Source organism: Kryptolebias marmoratus, linkage group LG10, assembly GCF_001649575.2.
Source record: "Kryptolebias marmoratus isolate JLee-2015 linkage group LG10, ASM164957v2, whole genome shotgun sequence".
Classification (NCBI taxonomy): Eukaryota; Metazoa; Chordata; class Actinopteri; order Cyprinodontiformes; family Rivulidae; genus Kryptolebias; species Kryptolebias marmoratus.
Window position 1 is genome coordinate 6,044,701 of NC_051439.1, and position 23,922 is coordinate 6,068,622.

Genomic DNA, 23,922 nt, shown 5'->3' on the forward strand with positions numbered 1-23,922 from the left:
GAGGAGGAGGAGGAGGAGGAGGAAACACACATTCCACCCTTTCATTCAGCAGCTGGCAAACAGCTTCAGCTCTGCTGTCACTCTGGTGCAGAATTTATCCGACTCTAGCTCCGATTCCCGTCGCACTTTCGAGCCTGTGAGTCCCGGCGGGCTCTTTGCTCTCAGGTCATGGCGCTCCTCGTCCGGCCTGCGTCGTCTCCCGCTGTCAGCTCAACGCTCCTCGCCGATAAAAGCGCAGCTCGTGGCTTTGCTGTTCGGCTCTTATATTACAGGGTTGGGGAGTTTGGGGGTTTGGCTCATATTTGAAGCGCCCGGCTTTGTATCCGAAAGGAACGGCGCTCCTTTTTCCCTTCAGCAAACTCTTAAAGTGGCTCCAGAATCTTAGCGCCACTCATGCTTCTGCTACTGATCCGTGCATCCTCGTTTCACCCTGCCCTCTGTCCAATGTCAACCTTCAACGACCTTTTAAAGACTGAACATTCCTCTGCTTTAAACAGCACATTCCCACACATATTTCTCCTTCTCCCGGAGGTGCTTTCAGCTCCCAGCTGCTTCGCTGCGTGTTTCCGTCCGACGTCGGTCCTCCTCCCCTTCCTGGGTCCCCTAAAAAGACGTGCATTTGTTTTCTTCAGGCATAGGTCGAATACAGGCCAAGTCTCTGGGGAACCTCTCCAGCCTGACGGGAGACGACCTCCCCCTTCCGGCCGGTTGGACCGTCGACTGGACCATCCGCGGCAGGAAGTACTTCATCGACCACAACACCAACACTACGCACTGGAGCCACCCTCTGGAGAGGGAAGGGCTCCCTCCTGGCTGGGAGAAGGTGGAATCTGCCGAGTTCGGGGTGTATTATGTGGATCACATCAACAAAAGAGCGCAGTATCGACACCCATGTGCCCCCAGGTATGACGAGGAGGAGCCATTTTTATTTTTACTTCATAAGGGCGCAGCTTTGAAATAAAACCTGCAAATTATACATTATAATGTAAGTGTTTCTATTTTAGATCCAGTCTCTTTTATTGGACGTTTTTGAGTCAATTCCCCCCAGAATGCAGAGTGTGATCAGCCAAGCTTCCATAAACTCTCATTTTATTTTAGCTCAAATTATCCAAAACTGGAAGTGAGGGGCCTTCTTAACTTGTCCTATCTCCTACATAAACCGCCGTGGTGTTCGTTTGGACTCGTGCGCCCCACAAATGAGCTAAAAAAACACAACATGTGTGCGTTCCAGTGTGCCTCGCTACGATCAGCCACCGCCGCCTCCGCTCCCCGTGGCCTATCAGCCACGTCCGGCAGAAAGGAACCAGCCCGTGCTCGTACCAGCGAACCCGTACCACGCGGCCGAGATCCCGGACTGGCTGCAGGTTTACGCCCGCGCACCCCTCAAGTGAGTACCCTGTTGCGCTGAGCCTCGAAGGCCGCTGTCAGCTGCCACCGACGTTCACAGGAGCGATTTATCGGTTGGGGAACAATCTCCGAACTTTGACCTGGAGTCCCTTTAAATGAAGCAGATCCCAAACGGGGGGGGGGTGTGTTTCTCTCAACTGGAATCGAACAAGACATAAATACACGTCATTTAGAGTTAATATTGATTTATTCCAAGAACTAAAGCATCAAATAAAACACTCAAACACCATCAGGCTCCCGTGGAGCCTGATGGTGTTTAGCTGCACGGACATGTTTGTGTTTCAGATCGACTGAAACACAGTTTAGAGGACGTTTTTCACAAGGGATAAAGCCTTACATTACATCTTTGCTGATAAAGATTTGGAGGGAGATTATATTTACCTTACTGTAGTGAGAGTTCCTGAGGGCGATCAGAGGGAGCTATTTTATCAGCCACCAGGCCCAGTGGCGGAACCAGAGGGTGGCCAGTGGTGGCCTTGACCGCCATAGATTAATCCTCAACAACGCAAATCCTTTCTGAAAACTACGCTTTCTAGTTTTTATGCCTAGATGCATCCACACACCAAAATGGACGTCGATACATCGCTTATTTTTCCAAGTTTTCCGGCTCACAAGATGAACCGGACGGACGGTATTCCCAAGTCTCCTCTTCACGCTGCGACGGGGGACAATAATGATAGTTTAAGATGAGCTGGATGAAGGAATTTGAAGAATTTTAGGAGGAATCGGTGCATTCTCGTTTCAGCTGTCCTCAGTCGACACGCCTGTGTGAAATTATACATTTCTCTTCCTGGCTTTTCCTGTTCTTATTTTTTCTTAGTGCAGAAATAACTTACTGTATTTACTTCACCCTTCCCTCCGTAAAAACAGCCTTGCCTGACTCTAAAAAAAAATTTTATATTAGGGGAGTCTATAGCTCTTTGGAGCTCTGACCGTAAATAACATGGAAATGAATATTTTTTATTTAGATGTCAAAAGTCACATCAGCCAATTCATGAAACTGACTTTTTTTATCATTTGAGAAACATTTCTAAAGTTAAACAGTTTGTATCAAATTGTACATGTCCATTATGTGTGGATATACAGTTTAGGTGTGTGTGTGTGTGTGTATTTAAATATATGTAACAATGACACAGTTTCAAACCTGCTAAATTAGGATTAAGGGAAAAAGGAAGTCAACTCATGTTTACTGAATAATGGAGATGGGATAGATATTAAACCTTTAACATTCAAATAAAACATTCATTCATTATTCTATGTTATGTGAACAGCTGGACTGAAGGTCATTAATTGTATTCTATAGCAGACATGTTGGAAAATACTAAGCCTTCATGTGGAAAAGAGTCATCCTCACTAATAGAGGACAGATATCACCACCAGTTATACCTGCTGTCCTCGAGGTGCAGCAGAAAAAAGATAAAAAGATCCAACTTCCAAAACCACCGTGTGCCGTGACAATAAAGGCATCAGTTTAGATCAGGGGTGTCCAACCCTGGTCCTCAGGGGCCACCATCCTGCAGGTTTTACTTGTTTCTCTGCTCCAACAGACCTGATTCAGTGGTTAAATCACCTCCATGTTCTGCAGAAGCCTGTTAATCACCCATTGATTCTAATCAGGTGTTGGACAGTAGCACTCGGGGACCAGGGTTGCCTACCCTCAAGTTTGATAACTCAACAAATCCCCCCTTTTTTCCCCCCCTGTCCCCATCAGGTACGACCACATCTTGAAGTGGGAGCTGTTCCAGCTGGCCGACCTGGACACGTACCAGGGGATGCTGAAGCTGCTCTTCATGAAGGAGCTGGAACACATCGTCAAGTCCTACGAGGTGTACCGGCAGGCGCTGCTGTCCGAGGTGGAGGCCCGCAAGCAGCGGCAGCAGTGGTACGCCCAGCAGCCCAACAAAAACTTCGCCGGCAACATGTGAAGCGTCCCTCGGCGAGGTTTCCGCAGTCCGGGAGCGACGGGGAGCTTCCTCTCGAAATTAAGATCGACCCCTGCCCCTAATTGCTTTTCTTACCAAACACATCTGTGCCTTTTGCTTGATCCAAAAATAGCCGAGTTGAAACGGTGAGACATTTCACCCGAGAACCGTCGTTTCCTTCTTGTTTTTAAGAGCCCAGAAGCACCAAGTCTGAGAATCCTGCTCCGGAGAGTTAAAGAGAAACCCACCTCGGAGATTCTGCTTTTAATTAGGTCAAACACAGCGACTGTTTAAAGTCTGCTCCTATCACGTAAACACCAGCTAATCCGCCATTTTCTCCTGCGGGACAAAACGACAGGCAGCTTCTTATTTAAACACTATTCTTCTTTTTTTTTCTTTGTAACGTTTATAAACTTAAAACATACTCTTTTACAGTAAATAAACATTTCAATTGTTTCTTTTTGTACATTTTGTGTAACTATGTAGACAATCCAAACATTTCAGTGACATTTCGGTTTTGATTTGAAACGACTATTTAAAGGTTTTACTGTAAATCTCGTTTTGTGTGTTTTATAAAACCTAAATAAGCTTAGCTAATGTTTTAAAATCTCTTTAAAACAAGTTAGGTTTGCCAAATAAATGCAGGTTACCCTTTTTTTCTCCAGGTTTCAGGTTCATCAGTAATTGGCGTCATGCTTTAAGGTGCTTAAAGTTTTATTTGTGAAGGAGGAGTGTTTAACGACCAAAATAATCAATTTTTTCGTCCTGTCAGAACCACGTCACTCGTTCCTACAAGTCTTTTATTTTGAAGCTCAAATCTTGCAACGGCAGTGGAAATAAAGCTGCCGATGCACTTTGGGAAATAACTCAACTAAAACCAGTTAACCAGACTTGGACACATTTGTTAGCACCCTTTCCACAGTATTCAAAAATCTCGTGTCAGTGAGACAAAGACGGGTAATTTGGTTCGCTCTTCCATGTTGGGAAAGTCACGTGATGTATCCAAAACACTCAATGTAGGTGGTTTTTCTGTAAAGGGATGCCTCAGTAGTCTTCAGACTTCACATCGCCCTGCGCAGATTCAAGGTTTCCTGTGTGAAACGCAGCAAAGCAGTTCAGCTTTTCTTTCTGGAAACGTAGGGCTGATGCGACGGTCCAAACGGCTCCAGTTTTGTCTCGTCGGCCCCAGAAACTTTGGCTCTTAACATGCATTTTGGTGACTTCCTCACCAATCCATCGGATCGACCTGGGGCCGCATTTCCGCTTGCGTCCACATCCTGGGAGGTTGGCTACAGTCCCATGAACTTCCTGCTCTTTAATCATGTTGTCAGCTGAGGTCAGAGGGACGTGAAGCAGCTTGGAGATGCTCTTGTAGCCTCTTTGAAACACGACTATAATACAAAGATGAATTTTTAACTCATCTGTCCGTTCTATTTAAGCACATCTATGTAAAATAAATCATATTTAAGCATGTTTTCCCCTCTTTACTCTATAACACACATATAATTTTCAGGAGAAACAAAGTGTTTCAATGAGCTGGAGGGGTGCTAACAAATGTACCCACATCCATACTTTCACTGCTTTTGCAGAATTGGTTTTGATTGTTGTTTTTTTTAAAGCAAGACATCTAAATAAACTAAAACATTTCCTTTTTGGAGACAAAAACATTTGTTGGAACATGTTAAAACCCATAACTTCAGTTGTTTTAGGTTGGAGTTTAATGGCTGCGTACAAAAACAAAACAAAACTAAAAGTCTTCATTTCATTAATTTGGTCCAACTTTATTTATTTTTTTCATCTTTGTGACTGGAATCTTGCGGTGTGTGTTGAAGCTAAGCAGAGTTCACAGAAATGTTGATTCGTTTCGCCCCTTCAGTTCTCCGAGGCTCTGGTGATCCCCCCCAACATCCGAGGATTTACGGGTCAAAAGAAATCCGTAAAAGTTTATCTTCTCCCCCCCTTCGTTTCTAAAACAAAAGTTTGCTACACCATTTTAAACAAAGCCCCACTTTTCTGACCGATGAATGGACACGCGTCATCTAAAACACTCGTCTGAAAACGTCAACTGGAGTGGGGAAAAAAAACGTTGGAAAGATGTGGAAGACTGCAGCGCTTTTAAATCGTCACCTCTTCCGGTCATCCTGCTAAATATGCAAAAAGAAGTCTTATGTAGCGGAAATGTTCAGTAACAGCGCTGCTCTGTCACCTGATTCGGTTTACATGTGTCCAGATGATGAACGAGGTCTGGAATGATCCTTTTTCCCCGCCCGTAGTCTGCGGCCGCGCCCAGCAGCACGCAGCTCCGATCCCTCAGTGGAACGGAACGGCTACATTCCTCGGATTCGCCCGAACCTCCAGGGAGAAACGCTCGACGGTGGATAAGCTGGCCACATCTGCGTCAAATTCAGATTCAACTGACTCAAAAAAAAAAACAAAAAACAAAAACCCCAATCCGTGTGCTCACAACTAATAAATGTGCTGCTTATCGTGTTCGTGAGGCCGGGATGCAATGGATGTGAAATAATTCCACGTTTTATGGCACAATACCACCTTGTTACAACCATTAAAATATATATATATATATTTTTTTTTTTTTTAAATTAACTACCTGATTTCAGAGCTTAAAGATGAGACATTAACCATTTACCATGCACATAATGCTGCTTCGCTATTCAACACGGTACATATTCTGGCTTTCCCAGGACATAGATGTTCGTTATAAACGGCACTAAAACTTCAAGGAACAGAACAATCGCCACGAATGAGGAGTTTACACGCTCGGATATACGTTGTAAAAAGAACCGTCTGCAACAAATGATCGGAGAACCGGTGTGACGTGAAGCCAAACAGCTGACCGGGGGGCGCGGCCAGGCGTTTAGCGTGCCTACAGTATTTGTACACAGGTGGCCGCAGACGGAAAGAGAATGATGATGGGACACAGCGTCCTGCGATGTACCGGTAAGCGCCCACCGAGGAGGGGGGGGGGTTCTGACCTTTATGGACGCGTGAGTATTATACATTTACAAGCTGGAGCTTCAGTCACTGGCCAGAACCAAAGTGTCCCACCCCGAAGGAAGTCTCTCCCTGCCGTGTTCTGTCTCTTGTCTCAGTCTCTCTTCTTGTCCCGCTCCTCAGCCGCCTCGTCCACCTGAGGCCCGGGGAACGCGTGGTGGTACAGGTGCCTGTGATTGGCCGCTACGTTGTACAGCTTGTAGAGAGCCTGCAGAGCAAAAGATGGACGCAGGGTTAGTCGGGAGTCACACACGAGATACGGGATATCTGTCGTTTTTAGCTTCGTAAAACCAAAAAGCTCATCTAGGCAACAAAAAGCCGTTATGGTTTCATTTTTAAAGTTGAAATTTGTTGTCATATTGGGCACTTTGTAGTGGAAAAAAGCTAAACTGGATGGCTTACTGGATGTCATCAAAAAAAAACCATTTGGTTCGTTATGAACTACAAACAAGACAATTAAAGAAAAAAAAAATCATACATCAAGCAAGCATGATAAAAGATTTGATCCTAATTTCCACAGTTAAGAAGCAAGCACTAAGGCAGCATTCACTACTGTTTTACAGATTAATTTTTTTTTTAATTTTTCCTAACTAATTCCACAAATTTGTGCTATTTAACCGTTCATATATCAAAACATTCAGGAGATGGCTGCTCTGACTTTTGGTTTTTGTCAATTTATAATTCCAAAAGGTTGAATTTTATTTACAAAAGTTTTCCCTATTAAAATACATTGAGAGCTCAACTTTATCATACTTCTGCTAATGTTAACATTACTACTGTTAATGCCAGTACTGCTAATGCTAATTATACTACTACTACTGCAAATTCTACTTATGCTAAAACTACTATATCTAATACTAATTTACTAATGCTAATTCTTGTAATGCTAGTACTACAACTGCTAATGCTAATTCTATTAATGCTAATTTTGCTAACGCTATTAGCAACTGTTACCTTGTTTCTTTTTGTTTTAAGATAGCATTTTGCTACTTTTAGCTAGTGTTTTAACTAATTCTAATTATTTTTATGTTAGCTTTGGATATCATTTCCCCACTTTTAACTGTTAGCTATTTTTTTGCTCCATTTAGGCGTTGTTTTTTTGCTAGCTTGTTGCTACTTTCACCTTTTAGCTACTATTCTGCTCCTTTTGAGCGTATATTCTGCTCCGTGTAGCTTCTCTAACAACTCAGTTTCGGCTTCTTCAAATTTAAACATCGTTATTCAGCATTCCAACTGCATTTTCACAGGAAATGCGATTTCTCTACTTATTGTTTGTTTTACTTTAAAGCACACTCAAAAGTCTTATTTGCTCAAAACAGTGTTGCTTCACAGCTCCTGATTGCTAAGAAGTTTCAGAGCAAAGGGACACAAACTCTGTCGAAACATTTAACCTTTAACCTTTGACTAACCGCAATAATTTAGAAATCTGAGCCGTACAAGCATGAAAACTGAAACCTTTGTGTCAATTAGTTGTAGGAACCCATTCTTAAGATGCGCTCGCTCTCCCAGCTTCTCTAAAATCCTCACACTTACCTCATTTGTGCTCCCCTGCAGAGGCATTAAGAGAAACAAGCACAGAGTGAGTGCATGTGAACACATTTAACACATGCAGTACACAAAGTTTAACTATTAACAGGAACGTTTGGCTGAAATACACACAGCTTTGGAGGACGTTTCTACAACTGATCAAAAAAGATGAGCTGTCGTCCCCTGGTGGTTCAAATAGAGTTTGAACAAAGTTCTTCATTGTGTGATTTCTTTAGTTTTCTTCTCTTCAGCTGTTAAAAAGGATCTTAATATAACAGACTGATTATTGTGTGAATGCTTCTAACTTCTTTCTTCATACTTTATTTTAGCCATTCATAAACCAAAACGTTCAGCTCAATCAGAAGATTCAACTTTTGATGTTTCTAACTTTTAAACTTTTTAAAAACACGTAACTTCATTTACAGTTTTTTTCCCCCATTAGAAATACACCAAGATCTCTTTAGCTCTTACAAAACATAGTTTTCTCTAAAATCTGCGTCACCATATTCACTGTTTTTGTCTTCTTAAGCTGCTTCTAGCTTTTAACAAGTATTCTTCTACTTTTAGCTCGTCTTTTACTATTTTTAACTTTCAGGGAGCTTTTTGATACTTTGCCCTTTGAAACTTTTAGTAAGCTTTTTGCTACTTTTAGTTTTTAGCTACCTTTTAGATAGCCTTTTGCTATCAACTTCTAGCTGGCATTTTGATCACTTTAGCTTTCAACAAAATACAAGCTAAAAGCCAAGAGTAGCAAAAACTAGAAGTAGCAACAGGCTAGCTAAAAGCTAAAGAAAATAAAAGCATTGTTAGAAGTGTCAAAAGATTACGTAGTTGCCAAAGTAAAACAGGGCTAACTAACACTTTTTCTATGTTTCTATGTTTTAGCCTTAGCTAGCCTTTTGCTACTTGTAGCTAGCCTTATGCTACTTATAGTTTTTTGCTAGAATATGCTACTCCTAGCTTTTAGCTTGCATTTTGCTTCTTTTTGGGAACAAGTGATAATATAGGAATTGCGAGTTCACAGAACTAAACTCGGTAAATATGATCCTGCAATAAGTTGGTCAACATGTAAAATAACTCATTCTTATATTAACCTTTAATGTTTGAAATAAATTTGATTTTTTGCTTTCTTAATAGTTTAGTTTTTGCTGCAGTTATATTTACCTGGTCCCACAGCGCACCGGCCACCTGATCGATGACGGCGCCGAGTTCTCTGTACTCCCCGGAGTAGCGGATATAAGCCCAGGTGCAGAGGGTGATCAGCGCCAGGCCCAGGATCATGTTACACAAGCTGGCAATGATGTCCACGCCCACGAAGCCCGTGATCCCCGCGGCCACGTACATGACGAAGATGACCACGAAGAGCGTGGCGGGTGTGCGGGCCGCATGGAAAATGTTCTTGGAGTCATTGTGCTTGATGTACTGGACGAACACCTCGTCGACCTCGCTTTCCAGCTGCTGCAGGTAGCGCCGGCTGAACTCCTCGCCTCCCATCTTCTTCACGCCCCGAAACAGCTGCAGGGCTTCTTCTCTGATGGCGCCGTGCCGGGCCTGCAGCTCGCTGGGGGCCAGGAAGGGCCGATCCCCTCCGCAGACCTGGGAACGGAAAGGAGCGGGTTAACGTGGGGGAGACAGCCGCGGGATATTTTTAAATTTACTGAAACAGCCTGTTTCCACCGACCTCCTCCATCTTTTTGTTGTACAGATCCTTCGCTGCTGCGACGGCCGCTAAATTATTGGCCTCTGCTGTGGCCTGAATGGAAGCACAGGGTTCACTTGTTTAGACAAAACAATATTTAGGTTATTTTAAAAAACTCCAAACATTACTGTAAAGTAAGATGCAAATAAGTGAACATGAGAAACAATCTAAATCAGTGGTTCCCAAACGTGTGTGGGTCACAAAACAACAAGCTGCGGGGTTTTGTGACCCACACAGAAACCAAACAAATATCATATAATATATGGTATATGTTTTAAGATAATTTTTATGAAAGATAAAAATAATAGTGATAACTTTAACAGCTTTACGATGGTTTGAATCATATTTATCTGATAGATTTTGGTTTGTTCATGTTAAACATGAATTTTCTTCCTACATCGATGGCAGTCATGGAGGTCCTCAGGGACCAGTGCTCTTTACTTTATGCTTCTAAAACAAAGAAAATGGACTTCCATTCTGTAGCTGAAGGTTTTTTAAACTGCAGCTGGGGGGCTTTTATCGAGTACCAAGCTTTAAACTGCATGAGATGCAGTGTTTATGCAGCTGAATTCATGTGCAGATTAATCTCACTCCCCTCCCTCCTGAGGGTCATTACAGCTTTTGTTTGCATGGCTCACAGAGAGATGTTTTGGTCACGTGTATGAAGGTGTTGATTAAAGTAAAAACGACTAGATATCAGGCTTAATGCTCCATTAAAAGTTTAAGAAAGCTGAAATCTGAGACCTCCTGTTTAAAGTTATTTGTTTTTGTTTGATGTAAATGGCGTCCTTCACCCCCCCCAATCTGTCTTCTCTGTCCAAAATATAGACATTTTGGTCCTCAAACAAATGTCCCTTATCCGTGAGGTGTTGTTGCTCAGCTGGCTCTCCTGTTTTGAGCCATGCCTCTGGGGAGAAGCCGTTTACTTTCTCCAATATGGAGGTCTGAACATTCCTCGCTGCACTGAACTGCAGACACCACACCGCTCAGTTTGTGTCCTCAGGATGGACCAGCCTCTGTCTGAGAGTCCTGTTTGTTTGGAGAAAATCCTTCTGAGACGCTCTGGCAACGTGTGGAATAACAACGCTTTTGTGTTTGTTCCTCTTTTCCTCCCTGTTCTGTGGCATGTTTTTTTTTTTTTTTAGATTTCCTTGCCGACTCGAGTCAGGGAGGTATGACTGAGACTCTCCACCAGTATCAGCCATGAGGTAAAGTTATTAGACAGCATGGGATGAATTTGCACTGTTATGCTGATGATACTCTGTTATATTTATCCATTAAACCTGATGAATCCAGTCAGTTACTTAGATTACAAGCTCGTCTTAGAGAAATAAAAACCTGGATGACTCTTAATTTTCTGCTTTTAAACTCAAACAAGACAGAGATTGTGGTTTTTAAACCTGAGATCTTAGGAACAAACTTTGCATCCCTTCACTTCCTCTGGATGACATTAATTTGGCCTCCAGTTCTAATGTAAAGAACCTTGGTGTTACCTACACTTATCAAGTTAAAGAACGAGCATTCCTTGAAGCCATACTGTGTTTCAATTATACAATTATACACAGGCAAAAACAAATTATTTACCACAGTACAGCCAAATACAGAGTCCATTCTATGCATTAGAGCAAATAGATACCTGCAGCATTGATTTTGGATGTGGCAGCTCCTCACCTTGGTAAATTTTGATGTATGCCTGCAACACAAAGACAAGTGAGAGTACAGACATCTTGAAACCTTTCAAACACCTATAATTCAGAAATTATGACAAGAAGGGATAGTCACGGGAAAAATATGGTCTTTTTCATAGGATTTTCCGTACCAGGACAAAATAAAACTGATCTGGTCTGGTTCTAAAATGACTCAAATCTAACCTCAAGTGAACAAAAACGCAACAGATTCCACCACGTTGTTTTTTATTAAACAGAAAAGCAGCTGGTAGAACCTCGTTTAGCAACAAAAACTCTCAGTAGGAGTTTCCCAAAGGAGTTTATCTGTACAGCACATTTCATGAACTCAATGTGGTTGGAAAAAATGAAGTGAAAATATAAACAGCAAAGACTGACTGAGCTAGAAATTAATTCAACACAAGTTACATACAATAACATGTAAGACCTCGAAAAAATAAAATAAAATCAAAAAGTGAAAAGGTACGTCGAACTGAAAGAAATAAGAAGCCTTTGAACTGGAAGCCAGCAGATGTTAGGTTCATACCAGCTGGTTTTGGTTAGCACTCCGCAGCATCCTGAATAAACTGAAAGTCTTCGTAATCTTCAATTTGGTAATCCAGCAAAAAAAAAAAAGCACATTACAGTAATCTAATCGAATACAAATAAAAGCATGAAGCATTTTTTCTCAGTCGGTCTGTGTTAAAAACAGGCTAAATGTAGCTATGAGGTCCTCGATGGATTACATACAGTAGGTGTTTTGGGAAATTTAGCATGAATCAACAGTCGCACCTAGGTTTTTGACATGCTTACAGGGTCTGACAGACAGGAGTCAACAAGAAATAGATCCAGTTTTTAACAAACTCAGGACTAGAGGTAGACTGATTAATCGGCCGACCAATTTTATTTAGCTGATATGGGTCACTTTAAAAAAAAATCGTCAATCAGCAATGTCTGTGCTACAACCAGCTTACTGTAGCCCACAGTTTAGGTTTTTGAGTGAGAATGCTATCACTTAAAAACTATTATTATTATTATATACTATTATTGATCTATCTTTTTAAAGATAGATCAATAACAGATTGAACTGTAGCTTATAGGAAATCAAAGATATTCATGTCTTGGACACTCTGGTGAAGAGAGGGGCAGAACTGTCAACTGATCACCACCTAGTGATGAGCTGCATCTGGTGGAAGGGAGGAATGCTGGACAGATGTGGTAAACTGGGAACATCTGGCGGAACCCCCCTGTCTGTGAGATCTTCAACCCACACCCAGGGGAAGTAGGAGTCATGGAATCCGAACGGGTTGTGTTCAGAGCATCTACTGCAGATCTGGCTTCCAGGAGCTGTGGCCTGAAGGTCATTGGTGACTGCCGCTACGGCAACCGCAGGACGCCGCTGCTGGACACCAGCGGTGATGGAGGCTGTCGAGCAGAAGGAGGAGGGCCCTTAGAGCTGGACTCCCGAAGCCGCTGACAGGTACAGGGGCGGCCAGAAGGGCTGCGGCTTCTGTGGGCGCGGATGCAAAAACTCGTGGGAAGAACTTGAAGGACTTTTGGCTGGCCTCGACGAGGTTCTGGCAGCTCAGAAAGGGAAAGCGAGCCTCACGCCCCCCCTTGCTGTTCTTGGATCTCGAGGCACAGTGGTGGAGAGGAGTGCATCTGGTTTGAGAACCTCAGGATCTTGTCTCTGCTTTCTGCAGACGATGTGGTTCTGTTGGCGTCTTCAGGCTGTGACCCTCAGCGTGCTCTGGCTGGTTCACCCCAGATGATAATCAGGAAATCAGTACATTTGATCAGCAGCACCTGGCTAATACTTTCCCTCTTTAATCCTGTGGAAGCAGCAGTCCCCCCCCCAAATACACAGTTCTTCCACTTTGCCTTAATTTTTGTTTGATAAATAAATAACAATGTGGTCGAATCTGCGGTGTGCTTTTCTTCATTTGAGGTTAGATTTGAATAACTTTAGAACCAGCTGAAGACCAGGGCGCTTTTATTGTGTCCTGATATGCAAAATGCTACGACTGAAAGAGAGTGGGACTTTCTTTTCCTCCTGACTGCAGCTGTTTCAGGTGACAAAGTAGAACAACGCCGCTTTGATCTGACCTTAAAGTACTCCACCAGGCCTCGGCAGGTGATCTTGCTGCCGTTGATCTCCTTCACGTCGATGTTACGAGGACTGAGCAGCCAGGGGACCAGAACCTTCAGGTTGTTCGTGAACTCGCCGTCAATTTCTAGTCGAGAAAGAGGACGGGCACGATGTCAGAGGGACGTCGCTGAAAGAGCTGAAACTGAGCTGGTAAAGTTACGAGAAGCAGGCCAGTGGCTAAGAGCTAAAAAGGAGCAAAACACCAGATAAAAGCTAAAGGTAAATGATAGGTAAATATCAAAAAGCTAGCTAAAAGTATCCAAGACTAGCTAGAAGCTCAAAGTAGCATGAGGTTAGCTAAAAGCGAACAGTAGCTATAAGGAGCAAAATGCTAGCCAAAAGCTAAAAGTAGCAGAAGACAAAACTAGAGCCAGTACGGTGAAGCAGATATCGAAGCGAACAATGTTTTTGAAGGAACTGAAGAGATCTCAAATTATTTCCATGGGGAAAATATTTGCAAATAAAGTTAAATAGTTTCTAAAGTATTAAAGAATTAGCCACCACCTCCTGAACGAGCTGAAGGTTTTGATAGATTGGATAAAAAAAAAAAGAAAGTACACAGAAGTCGATTGCAAAAAAAAAAATGTATGAAACAAAACAGATGCTTCATTAAAAATTAAAGGTGAGGGCTAAACTAAGAAGCTGTTTTGGTCAAACGTAAGTAACGTTACACGTGATCGCATGTGACGCTGTGAGGTTTCGTCTTAGCGCTCAGAGTGGGTGTTGGTGAGGACTCTCAGCTACCACCGCAGCAAACCTTGGCTAAAAGTCAGAGGATTTGACTAAAATCAGTCCAACAGACACCTGCCAGGTGTTCGAATGAACAAACTGTCACTCACATAGAAACCATTACAACCCTTGTTGGACCTACAGTGCTCCTCTTACTGAAACATTTCACTATTAACAGGCCTAGCATTCATTAAAGACATCATGTCCACTTCCTTTCATGCCAGTGTTTTAAACTAAGGTCATTTTAGGTTGAGAGATGCAAAAATGCAGTTTTAAGGAAAAATATGACACAATGTGTAGTGCTCAAAGTATGTGTAGGGGGTGACTCTCAGCTATAAAGTCACCAAATTTCAGCTTAATATCTGTAAAACTGACTAAATTATTAAACTAGTCAAGTCAATTGGCTGTGGGAGCCTTCTTGAATGGAGCTGACTCCAAAAGTTAATCAGTTTTAGATTCACACCCAGTGGTTATTTTCTGAAAGTTTCATTAAAATCAATTCAGCGTTTCATGATATATTTTGCTAACAGACAGAGTTGACTCCAGTAGTTAATGGCAAAGTTATACAAACAGATCTTGCTTGATCGGTTAGCGCTCAGAGTATGTGTTGGGGATTAGTTTCAGCTACTACCACACCAAATTGGAGCTCGGTATGTGTAAAATACGCTGAGGAGTAGTTGTTTGAGGAAAGCGAACGCACCTTTAAGTCTTCCATCGAAGTGTGGGTTGGTGGCCACTTTAAGTCCGGGGTGGGGCATCAGGAAGCAGGAGATGTTGGTGAAGCAGGAGTGGATGTGTTTACGGACGTTCTGCAGCTCTTCGTGCTGATTTTCGGAGATCTGGACCACGAACAGAAACACAAGCTTTACGTGATTCATGTAGGCCAGACAGAAAGTTCCTTAATTAATATTATTATTATTTTTAAACAGCAAAAACTGGTTCGGCCTCTGGGACGCCTCGCAGGACTGACCTTCAGTCTCTTCTCGAGGAACTTCATGCCGCCTTCTTGTCCGTAGGGAAACTCGTACGGAAAACTCCAATCCCGAACCAGGAAAATCATGGACTGGGGAAGAATGCGCACCATCATCTAACTCTCCACATTAGATCACTTTTAATATATTTCTTTCAAGTTCATCTCAGCAGATCTAACCACAATGTTCAAGTAAAGTGCCTTAGACACAAACAGTTAGGGAACATTTGGCTCTCAAAACACCATCCAGTACCTGAAACGGCTTGAGGAAAGTCTCTTCCATTGCTAGTCTTCCATACTCAGTGAAAAGCTGAAAAAAAAGAGGATGGTGTTAGCAACCATCTGAAATGTGTCACTTTGTTGCTACAGATGTGAACATAGATGCTTGTCTCCTTTCGTTAAAGAGGTCGCTGAAATAACTCGAAACTGACAAAAGTAATGAAAGTCTCCTCCAGGTGGGACATGTCCGGAAAGCCTCTGAAGGAAGGCGTCCATGAGGCATCCTAATCCGATGATGAACCTCAGCTGAAGGAGGAGCAGCGGCTCTACTCCGAGCTCCCCCCGGATGATGGAGCTCTACTAAAAATTAACTAATGAAACTCAGTCATTGGTTTCGATTTTTGGTTCAACAAAGTTTTAAAAAATAAACTAAAGAAACTCCCCATGACTTAAAGGATGGTACCCCTAACTTAACCTTTTGAGGCGATCACTTCAGTCCAGTGGTTTCTGTCCCTCTCTCTGAGACGTCTGCACCTGTCCTCAGGTGTTTTGTCCCACTCCTCATGAACAAGCTGCTCCAGCTGTCTCAGGTTTGAAGGCTTCCTTCTCCAGATGTTTCAGCTCCTTCCACAGATGTTCAGCAGGATTTAGATCAGGGCTCAGAGGCCACTTTCAGAACGGTCCAATGTTTGGTTCTGAGCCATTCTTGGTGTTTTTAGTTGTGTTTTGGGTCATTATCCTGTTGGAGGAGCCATGACCTGAGACAGAGACCAAGCTTTCTGACTCTGAGCAGCACAGTTTACTCCAGAAGGCCTTGATAGTCTTGAGATTTCATTGGACCCTGAACAGATTCAGGACCCCCTGTGTCAGAAGCAGAACAGAACCGAGCCTCCTCCATGTTCCCCTGTAGGTTCAGGGTTCTTTTCTTTGTTTCAGGTTTGGTTCTGTGAACACAGAGCTGATGGGACGTGTTGTCAAAAAGCTCCAGTTTTGTCTCATCTGTCCAAAGGACATTCTCCCAGAAGCTTTGTTGCTTCTCAATACATATTTATTAGTCCAGTCTGTCTTTTTTATGATTTGGTGTCCTCCTCGGTCGTCTTCCATTAAGTCCACTTTGTCTCAAACAGACTGATGGTCTGATCTGACTCTGATGAACTTTGACCTTGGAGTTCACCTCTGATCTCTTAGGAAGTTGTTCTGGGCTCTTTGGTTATCGTTCATATTATCCGTCTCTTCAGTTTATCATCAGTTGTCCTCTTGTGTCCACGTCCAGGGAGGTTGTCTCCAGTCCTGTGGACCTTAACCTTCTGAATAATCTGAGCAGCTGTAGTCTCAGGAACATCCAGCTGCTTGGAGATGGTCTTATAGTCTTTACCTTTAACATGATGTCAATAATTGTCTTTCTAAGCTCCTGAGACAACTCTGTCCTCAGCTTCCTGTGCTCCATGTTCAGTGTGTTACACACCATGATACCAAACAGCCCTGTGACTATCTGTCACCCTTTAAATAGGCATACTAAACTGTGTACCCTTCTGACAAAGAAAAAAGGGAGGATTTGTTTTTTACCTGTAGGTGCTGAAGATCATCCTCTTGTATATTCTGTGAAATGTTATAAACCTGGAAGACATCATTTATTTAATCAGTTAAAAACATTTAAATCGATGTTGTGTCGGAGAACAAATGAGACGAAACGAGCTGGGATGATTTAGTCTGGATAAAGGTGGAGGACAAACTCACAGTTGGTTGTAAAAGTATTCACCCTCTTTGGTATTTTTCCTACTTTGTTGCTTCAAAACCTAGATTTATTGAGATTTTTACATATTGATTCTAACAAATATATCATTATTATGAAGCATTTCTGTAGAAGTCAAATGGGTAGAATAAACAGTTTTAAATTATTCTAAATAATAAATAAACTGAAAAGTGGTGTGTGCATATGTATTCACCCCCTCTGCTTTGAAGCATCAACCAGTTCCTTCAGAAGCCACATAATTAGTTAAATAAGATCCACCAGAACCAACACCTCTTAGTGGTGAGTGGAGACATCATGAAGACCAAGGAAGTCTCCACACAGGTCAGAGACAAAGTTGTGGAGAAGAACGGATCAGGGTTGGGTTAAAAAAAGAATATCCCAGAACCCTGAACATCTCACAGAGCTCCGTTAAATCCATTATTAGGAAATGAAAGATGCCACCACAGCAAACCTGCCAGGAGAGGCAGGTGGTGGTGGCAGCATCATGCTGTGGGGGTGTTTCCCATCAGCAGGGACTGGGAAACTGGTCGGAGAAATTCTGGAGGAATTTGTTGGAGTCTTCCAGAGGTTTGAGACTGGGACGTGTATTCGTACAGAACCAGCCTTCTTCACGACGTGTGACATCAGGGCAACTGGTCTGAAGTCGTTTAGGTCAGATGAGCAGATTTCCTTTACGGGATGTTTTCCAAATTGCCGGCACCTTTTCCTGCAGCAGACTCGGGTTGAAGATGAGCTGCAGGACAGCTGGGAAGAACGGGACTTTAGGGTCTGGGGGCTGATGCAATCATGGCCGCCAGCTTTGCCCAGGTGTATTTTCTCCAGTTGTCACACTCAGAGGGGGAGTTGTGACCACTGAAGTGGAGGATTGTGGTCAGAAGAATTCAGTTTACATGGATATGGCTGCGCTCACTGAATCTGCTGCAGTTTCCGTACCAGGTATCCACTGGTTTGCTTTTATTTTATTTTCACTGGTGGTGGTCAGAGGGCTCGGTGGCGCCGGTGTGATGGCAGCCTCACTTCTGTCAGCCCGCCCCAGGGCAGCTGTGGCTACAATGAAGCTCACCACCATCAGTGTGTGGATGGGTGAATGACTGACTGTAGAGCGAAGCGCTTTGGGGTCCTTGGACTAGATAAATCGCCATACAAGTGTAGGCCATTTACCATTTATTTTGCACCAAGTCAAGGTCAAATTAACTGAAGCAAACTGTCCTCATTTTTTGTTTCCATTTCTTTTTTAGTCATTTTATTACCCTTGTGGATTAAAGTTTACAGATCAGTTTGGATGAAATATGCAGTAAAATATGACTTTTGGATTTTACAGTGAAGTTACCAGCAGATAAATCCGACCTGGCTGTACATGACCTGCTGGCTTAGACCCTCCCCACTAACAAGGATGGTTTGTTTGTCTGTCTCTGCTTCTAGGAGACAACCTTAGCATGGGGTACCATGTTGAACTGTGACCTTCAGACCAAGGTACCAAGCTGTGACTCAGGCATACTGTTACACCCCTAATATGCATGCATCGATTTCTAGTTTGACATTTTTAGACTTGGCTGGTAAGACAACAAAACAGAAAGAAGAAGGGTGAATACCTTTGCACCCCACTGTAACTGCCAACCTAAAGCCAGAGGAGCTGATGTACCTGCATGGAGCTGATCATGGTGCTCAGAGCGAACACGGTGGCCGAGTCCCTCAGCGTGGACTGGCTGTCAAACGTTCCCTGAGTGTCCATCAGCAACACGGCGACCTGTGCGACAAAAGGCAGAAGGACACGCTGAGCCGCTCTGCTTTGCTCCGAAGAAATGCGCGACCAACGAGTTCAAACAGCCGGGCCTCACCTTTCTGCCGTCCGGTTTGTCCACCAGAAAGACCTCGCTCCAGATCTGGATCCCCGTGGTCTCCCTCTCCGAGCCCCCTCTCCAGGAGAAGCCAGTCAGAGGCTCGTTGGCGTCTCCGAGCCAGTCCTCGGACGCCTGAGCACCAAAAACATCCCAACTTAGCGTGGACATGTCGCCCTGAGGACCTCTGGCCGAGCAGCACCTCGTTTGTCAGAATCTGCCCTGCTGCTCGAAATGTGAACAAATGGACTTTGTGGGGGAAAAAAAACAAACCAAAACAGCTTGGAGAGGAGCTTCTGCTGCAGCCAAAGAATGATAAACTTCATTTATTATCGCCTGCTGCTGAAGGTGTGTGTCTGTCTGTAGTGTTAGCGAAATATCTCATAAACCAGTCAATGGATGTTAACGAAACGTACAGGGACATGTACTCAGGGCTACACCTCTAGGCCCGGTCGTGGCACATTTACAGTTTTCACATTGAGCAGCAGCAACACTGAGAGCAAACGACAGGAAAATAACGAAAATATAAAAACGCAACACTTTTGTTTCTGCTCCAGCTGAGCTCAAAGATCTGAGACTGTTTCTGTGCACACAGTGGGCCTTTTCCTCTCAGACGTTGTTCACAAATGTGTGTAAATCTGTGTTCGTGAGCCAGGGTAATCCATCCACCTCACGTGTGTGGCGTATCAAGACGCTGATTTCTCTACCATAAGCTGTCTCCCCCTTAATGCTGCTTCAGACGCTAACAGAGCACTGTGAACATTCACAGAGCGTTATTTCACACAGAACAGAGTCGCGCAGTAATCCTACGAAGTACTTCCTTCAAAATCTGACGCCAGCCGAACAGAAACCCATGTTTGAAATCACCTGTGAGGGAAAAAAAGCCAGCTGTATCACAACTTTCATGTCTGATTCGCTGGCAAAGGTTAAAAAGGAACAAAACTCAACTTAAATACCAACCTAATTTCTGTAAAATCGACTGATTTGTAGTTATTTTTCTGCGTTTTAATTCCCCCTACATCTGTCCAGTGGTTCATAAGATACTTCGCTAAAGACAAGAAAACATACACAGGCAAAAAAAAAACAAAAAAAAACCCTTCCTTTCGCCCTCAGCAGCATGCAATAACAACACAAGGTGGGCTACGAAACAGAACCACCTCCTGGAAAGGTTCTGTTGCTTTCCAGACTCGGGCTCCACATTTTAATGCTTGGCGAACGCCGCGTCCTGTCGCAGACGGATACGCTGTCTGGGCGCGGTGCCGTTTGAGGAGCCAGAGATCGATCTCTGGGTGTCCAACGTTTGCATTTCAGGCACCGAAATTTACCCGTTTGTTGATGAACTGAGAGACTAAAATGTGCCTTAAAGAAAAAAGAGAAGAAAAAGCATCAAGAACTCTGTCTGGGAGGAACGCTCCGCTACAGATACCGTGTACTCATAAATATGTACTCATAAATATGTACTCATACTGCGGTACTATTACTACTTTAAGAGAGTTCACCTCTCAGCTGAGCAATGGTTTGATTTAAATTCATTTATTTGAGTTTGCTGTCCTGATCCACACTCCTTACCAGCTGGTGGCGGTAATCCACCAACTAGTTAGAAGAAGAAGCAGCAGCCTTGTGGAGGGATTTCAGAGTAAAGTGGACTTTGCACTTAAGCGCACTTAAAAGCCTTCAGTTTTTTCAAAAAACGACAGTGCGCCTTATAATCCGGAGCACCTTATATATGTAAGAAGTCGTGATGTTTTAGTACGACTTTGGTAAACTACAAAGCCGCGCCGCTTGCAGCATTAAGGCTCAGTTATAGTCGCGCAGGTCTCCGTGCACAGCGTGCGGACCTGAGTGAGCGGTGGAGGTGTTTATATTTGACGCTTACCTCTGTGCAGTATTCTCTGAAAAGACAGAAGGCTGTTTTGTTTCGCTTAATGCGCCTTACAGTCGGGTGCGCCTTATATATGACAAAAGTTTGAAAATGGACCGTTCATTGACAGTGCGCCTTATAATCCAGTGCGCCCTGTAGTGTGGAAAATACGGACAGCTTATGGTAACCAAAAGCTGTCGAGAGGAGGGCCAAATCTGGCGCTTTCAACCCACACATCTGGATAAAACGTCTAAAAAAAAAAAAAAAACCAACAACACGACATCGAGTTCAGAGAGTTAAATGAGAACAGCAGGAAACGGCTACAGTCTGCCGCTGAGCAGAAGAGGATTCTGGGAATGTACGGATCTGAGCGCGAGCCTCCCGACGGTCACGCTGCTCACCACAGAGCCGATGTGAACACAAACAGAAAGCTCCTCTCAGAGTCATCGTAAGAAGTGGGTTTTTTAGCCCCCCCGCCCGTCAGCACAGAGCCTCGCAGACTTACGTGGTTGTACATGTACCGCAGCATGAAGTCCATCAGGAAGGACTTGCCCTTGCGGAACGCCCCCGCCACGGAGATGGCCACCACCTCTCGGTCCCGGACCTTCTCCGCCAGCAGGATCCGGCTCAGGGCCGCCTCGGCCAGCTCGAAGGTGTGGTCGTCCTTGACCAGCAGCACCTGGACAGGCCGGGCCCGTCCGTCCGGCTCCTCGTCCTCCGAGCTCCAGTCGTAGACGTTTTTGTCGCTGAGAGACCCTGAAGGGGAAACCGGGGGAGGGAGCGGGCTTAAAAAACAAATTTACAGCCAAGTGGTGCGGGACGATGGCGAGCGTCTGTGACCAATAAAAACGCTGAACCGCCAGATCGGTGATGATGAGCAAACCTAATGGTCCATTAAGTGAGGAAGCAGGAAATATGGAGTATATTCAGTTTTCCTGCTCTGTCAATACAGCTGAACGCAGTCTTGTTAATAATTAAAGGCCCAGCAGTCCTGAAAGGAATCCTCCTTGAGAAGGAACAGGAGTTAGAGCCGTTTCGGTCACACCTCGGAAACGGCGTTGATATTTCAGGATCTTGGATGGACCTCGGCTATTGCCACAGCGTTGGCGCCGACAGTTAGCGTCCAAGTTTCGAGCAAAATTTGGTGCAATGTGCAGAGCTCGGAGTATGTGTTGGGATTAACTCTCAGCTTTCGAGCTCTCGAGTTTTAGCTCAGTGTCTGTAAAACTGGCCGAGTTATAGCCGTTTTTGTGTTTGCTAAGATTGAGTAGCCGTGGCGGCCATCTTGCACTGGATTGACTCCAAAAGTTAATCAGCTGTAGACGTACATCCAGTGATTACATCCTGAGAGTTTTGCTAACATCTGTTCAGTGGTTCAGGAGATCATTTGCTAACAGACAAGACAAACGAACACACAGAGGTGTGAAGCTTTTTCATTTTTGGCGGCGGGCGTGAATCAGAAGTAATCCGGCCACTCTGTCCGTCCAGTGCTGAAATGCTGAAGAAGCTAAAACTGAGCAGAACAGAGCTACGGATAGCAAAACAGGAAGTAAAATTAGCCAAACTGTAGCTAAAAGCTGCAAGGAGCGGAATGGTAGCTGTTAGCTACAAGCAGCAAAGTGCCAGCTAAATGGGAAAAGCAGCAGAACGGGAGCTAAAGGCTAAACGTAGCGAAAAGAAGCAAAAACGGAGCCAGAAGCTGAAGCAGGTTTCTATGAGAACAGCGACCTCTGCCACAGGTCAGAGGTCAGAGGTCAGGAAGTAACAGCCGTGCTGAAAGATTAATGCAGAGAACTGTTATCACCCGCTGGCGTCTTGTTAGCCAAATATCCCACGGCCCATTAGGCAGGTTGTGATGAAACTCTCAGAAGGTCACCACTGGATGAACACCTACAGCTGATTAGCTGCTGGAGTCAACCTGATTCAAGATGGCCGCCACAGCCAATCAACCTTAGAGGGCACGAACACGACTCCAACTTGGTCAGTTTCACAGATATTGACCTAAAATCGAACGTGGCAGTAGCTGATGCTCGTACACAACACATTCTGAGACATTTTGCAACCTAGCATGAGATTATTTTGATATTTTTAGTTTTTTTTTAAAGGGGGTGATATGCATTCCTTTAAGGAATACTAGGCTCTTTATTTGAAGGAGGATTCAACCATCCCAGGCCTGAGGGGCTTTTTCCCCCCCTGGAGTCTGCCTGGTCAGCCTGATGGTGTTGCTGCCCCTGAAAACAGCTGCAGTAAGTGGGTCAGAAGCACATCAGCTCTGTGCTAACCAGCAGCAGCATTCCACCTTTCCCCCTGATTTCCTCCACAGTCATGCAGGCCTTCACATCCCTTCCCTTCCCTTCCCTCCTCCCAGGCCCCCACGGAGGAGCCCAGATCAGGCTGCCACAGTCACGATGGTGGAGATGGAAAACGATGACAGCAGTAATGATTTGGGAGCAGATGGTGCTCGTGTGGGGGGGTGATGTCAGACTCTTTTCTGATGCAGCATTACATAATTTTTTTTTATGCCCCAAAATGCCTGCTTTGATTCCTGCAGTGGCAAACCTGAACACGGTGTTTTAATATTATTTTTTTTTTTTCAAAACATCGGATCTTGCTGCATCATAATAATCAGACGCTGGTTACAATAAAGCCAGGACAAACAAACAAACAAACAAAACAAGGCTTTAATCATGGAGTCTAACATGGGGAGGGGAAATGTGCGCGTCGGGACTGGGTGTGTGTGTTGGGGGGGTATGAAACGCTGTACGTACACTCACCCCAGCTGTCTCTATCTGGACGGTGTTTCGCCATGATGCGGTCCTTTTCTCCCTCGGCCTGTGCGCAAACGAGCAGCCCTAGTCGGCGGTCATGAGCGTCTGGAGCTGGGAGGGTCAGGATGCCCTGTGTCTCCAGCACAGCGACGCTCCTTTCGCAGCGGGATGATGGGATTGTTCCTGGCACGATGCAGATATGGCGACCGCCGCCAGGGGGCGCCGCTGTCTTTTGTTCCGACACTGGAACGACCGCTGAAGGCGCTACACGGCCGCCATCTTGCTAGGTGCTAACGCAAACAAACTGTATAAGGCCTAATAGCATAAACTTTTTAGATGTGGATAAATTAGCTTTTGTCGAGCCTGTCCATTAATTGTATAAATTTCTAATGAAGACTGTTGTT

At 44.2% G+C, this 23,922-nt stretch overlaps 2 protein-coding genes across 6 annotated transcripts in view; one reads left to right on the plus strand and one right to left on the minus strand.

The window, feature by feature from the left end:
- The window catches only part of sav1 (salvador family WW domain containing protein 1), a 7,588-nt gene extending 3,705 nt beyond the window's left edge, over nt 1–3,883 (plus strand). The window contains exons 3-5 of one of the 2 annotated variants that reach the window (XM_017419080.3): nt 633–903; nt 1,232–1,387; nt 3,119–3,883. In XM_017419080.3, coding sequence (XP_017274569.1) covers nt 633–903; nt 1,232–1,387; nt 3,119–3,332 — 641 coding nt within the window. In that variant the 3' untranslated portion in view covers nt 3,333–3,883. The remainder of the gene's footprint in view (nt 1–632; nt 904–1,231; nt 1,388–3,118) is intronic. The other variant, XM_017419090.3, reaches the window with a different exon arrangement.
- A 1,202-nt stretch (nt 3,884–5,085) lies between these two features.
- On the minus strand, nt 5,086–23,777 carry atl1 (atlastin GTPase 1). 4 transcript variants are annotated; one of them, XM_025004916.2, is made up of 14 exons: nt 23,519–23,777; nt 21,256–21,506; nt 18,890–19,024; nt 18,694–18,798; nt 16,865–16,915; nt 15,333–15,389; nt 15,080–15,172; nt 14,810–14,948; nt 13,338–13,465; nt 11,204–11,260; nt 9,550–9,621; nt 9,033–9,464; nt 7,875–7,889; nt 5,086–6,549 (listed from the first exon to the last, which is right to left on the minus strand). In XM_025004916.2, exons 1-14 carry the CDS (start codon nt 23,556–23,558, stop codon nt 6,436–6,438), a joined length of 1,689 nt encoding a protein of 562 aa, XP_024860684.1. In that variant the 5' UTR covers nt 23,559–23,777; the 3' UTR covers nt 5,086–6,435. The 4 variants fall into 4 exon arrangements, with proteins under 4 accessions (XP_024860684.1, XP_017272871.1, XP_024860687.1 ...); XM_017417382.2 differs by having other exon boundaries at nt 23,525–23,772; XM_025004919.2 differs by lacking the exon at nt 7,875–7,889 and having other exon boundaries at nt 23,519–23,776.
- Between the last annotated feature and the right edge of the window lie 145 nt (nt 23,778–23,922).

What these genes read in the sequence shown, in the direction of transcription:
- atl1 (XM_025004916.2), bottom strand. Translation starts at nt 23,558, where the DNA reads ATGGCGAAACACCGTCCAGATAGAGACAGCTGGGGTGAGT. An exon ending in TGCGGTACATGTACAACCAC is followed by an intron (nt 19,025 to 21,255) that starts GTAAGTCTGCGA and finishes TTTGGTGCTCAG; the next exon opens with GCGTCCGAGGACTGGCTCGG. An exon ending in ATGATCTTCAGCACCTACAG is followed by an intron (nt 15,390 to 16,864) that starts GTAAAAAACAAA and finishes CTTTTTTTTCAG; the next exon opens with CTTTTCACTGAGTATGGAAG.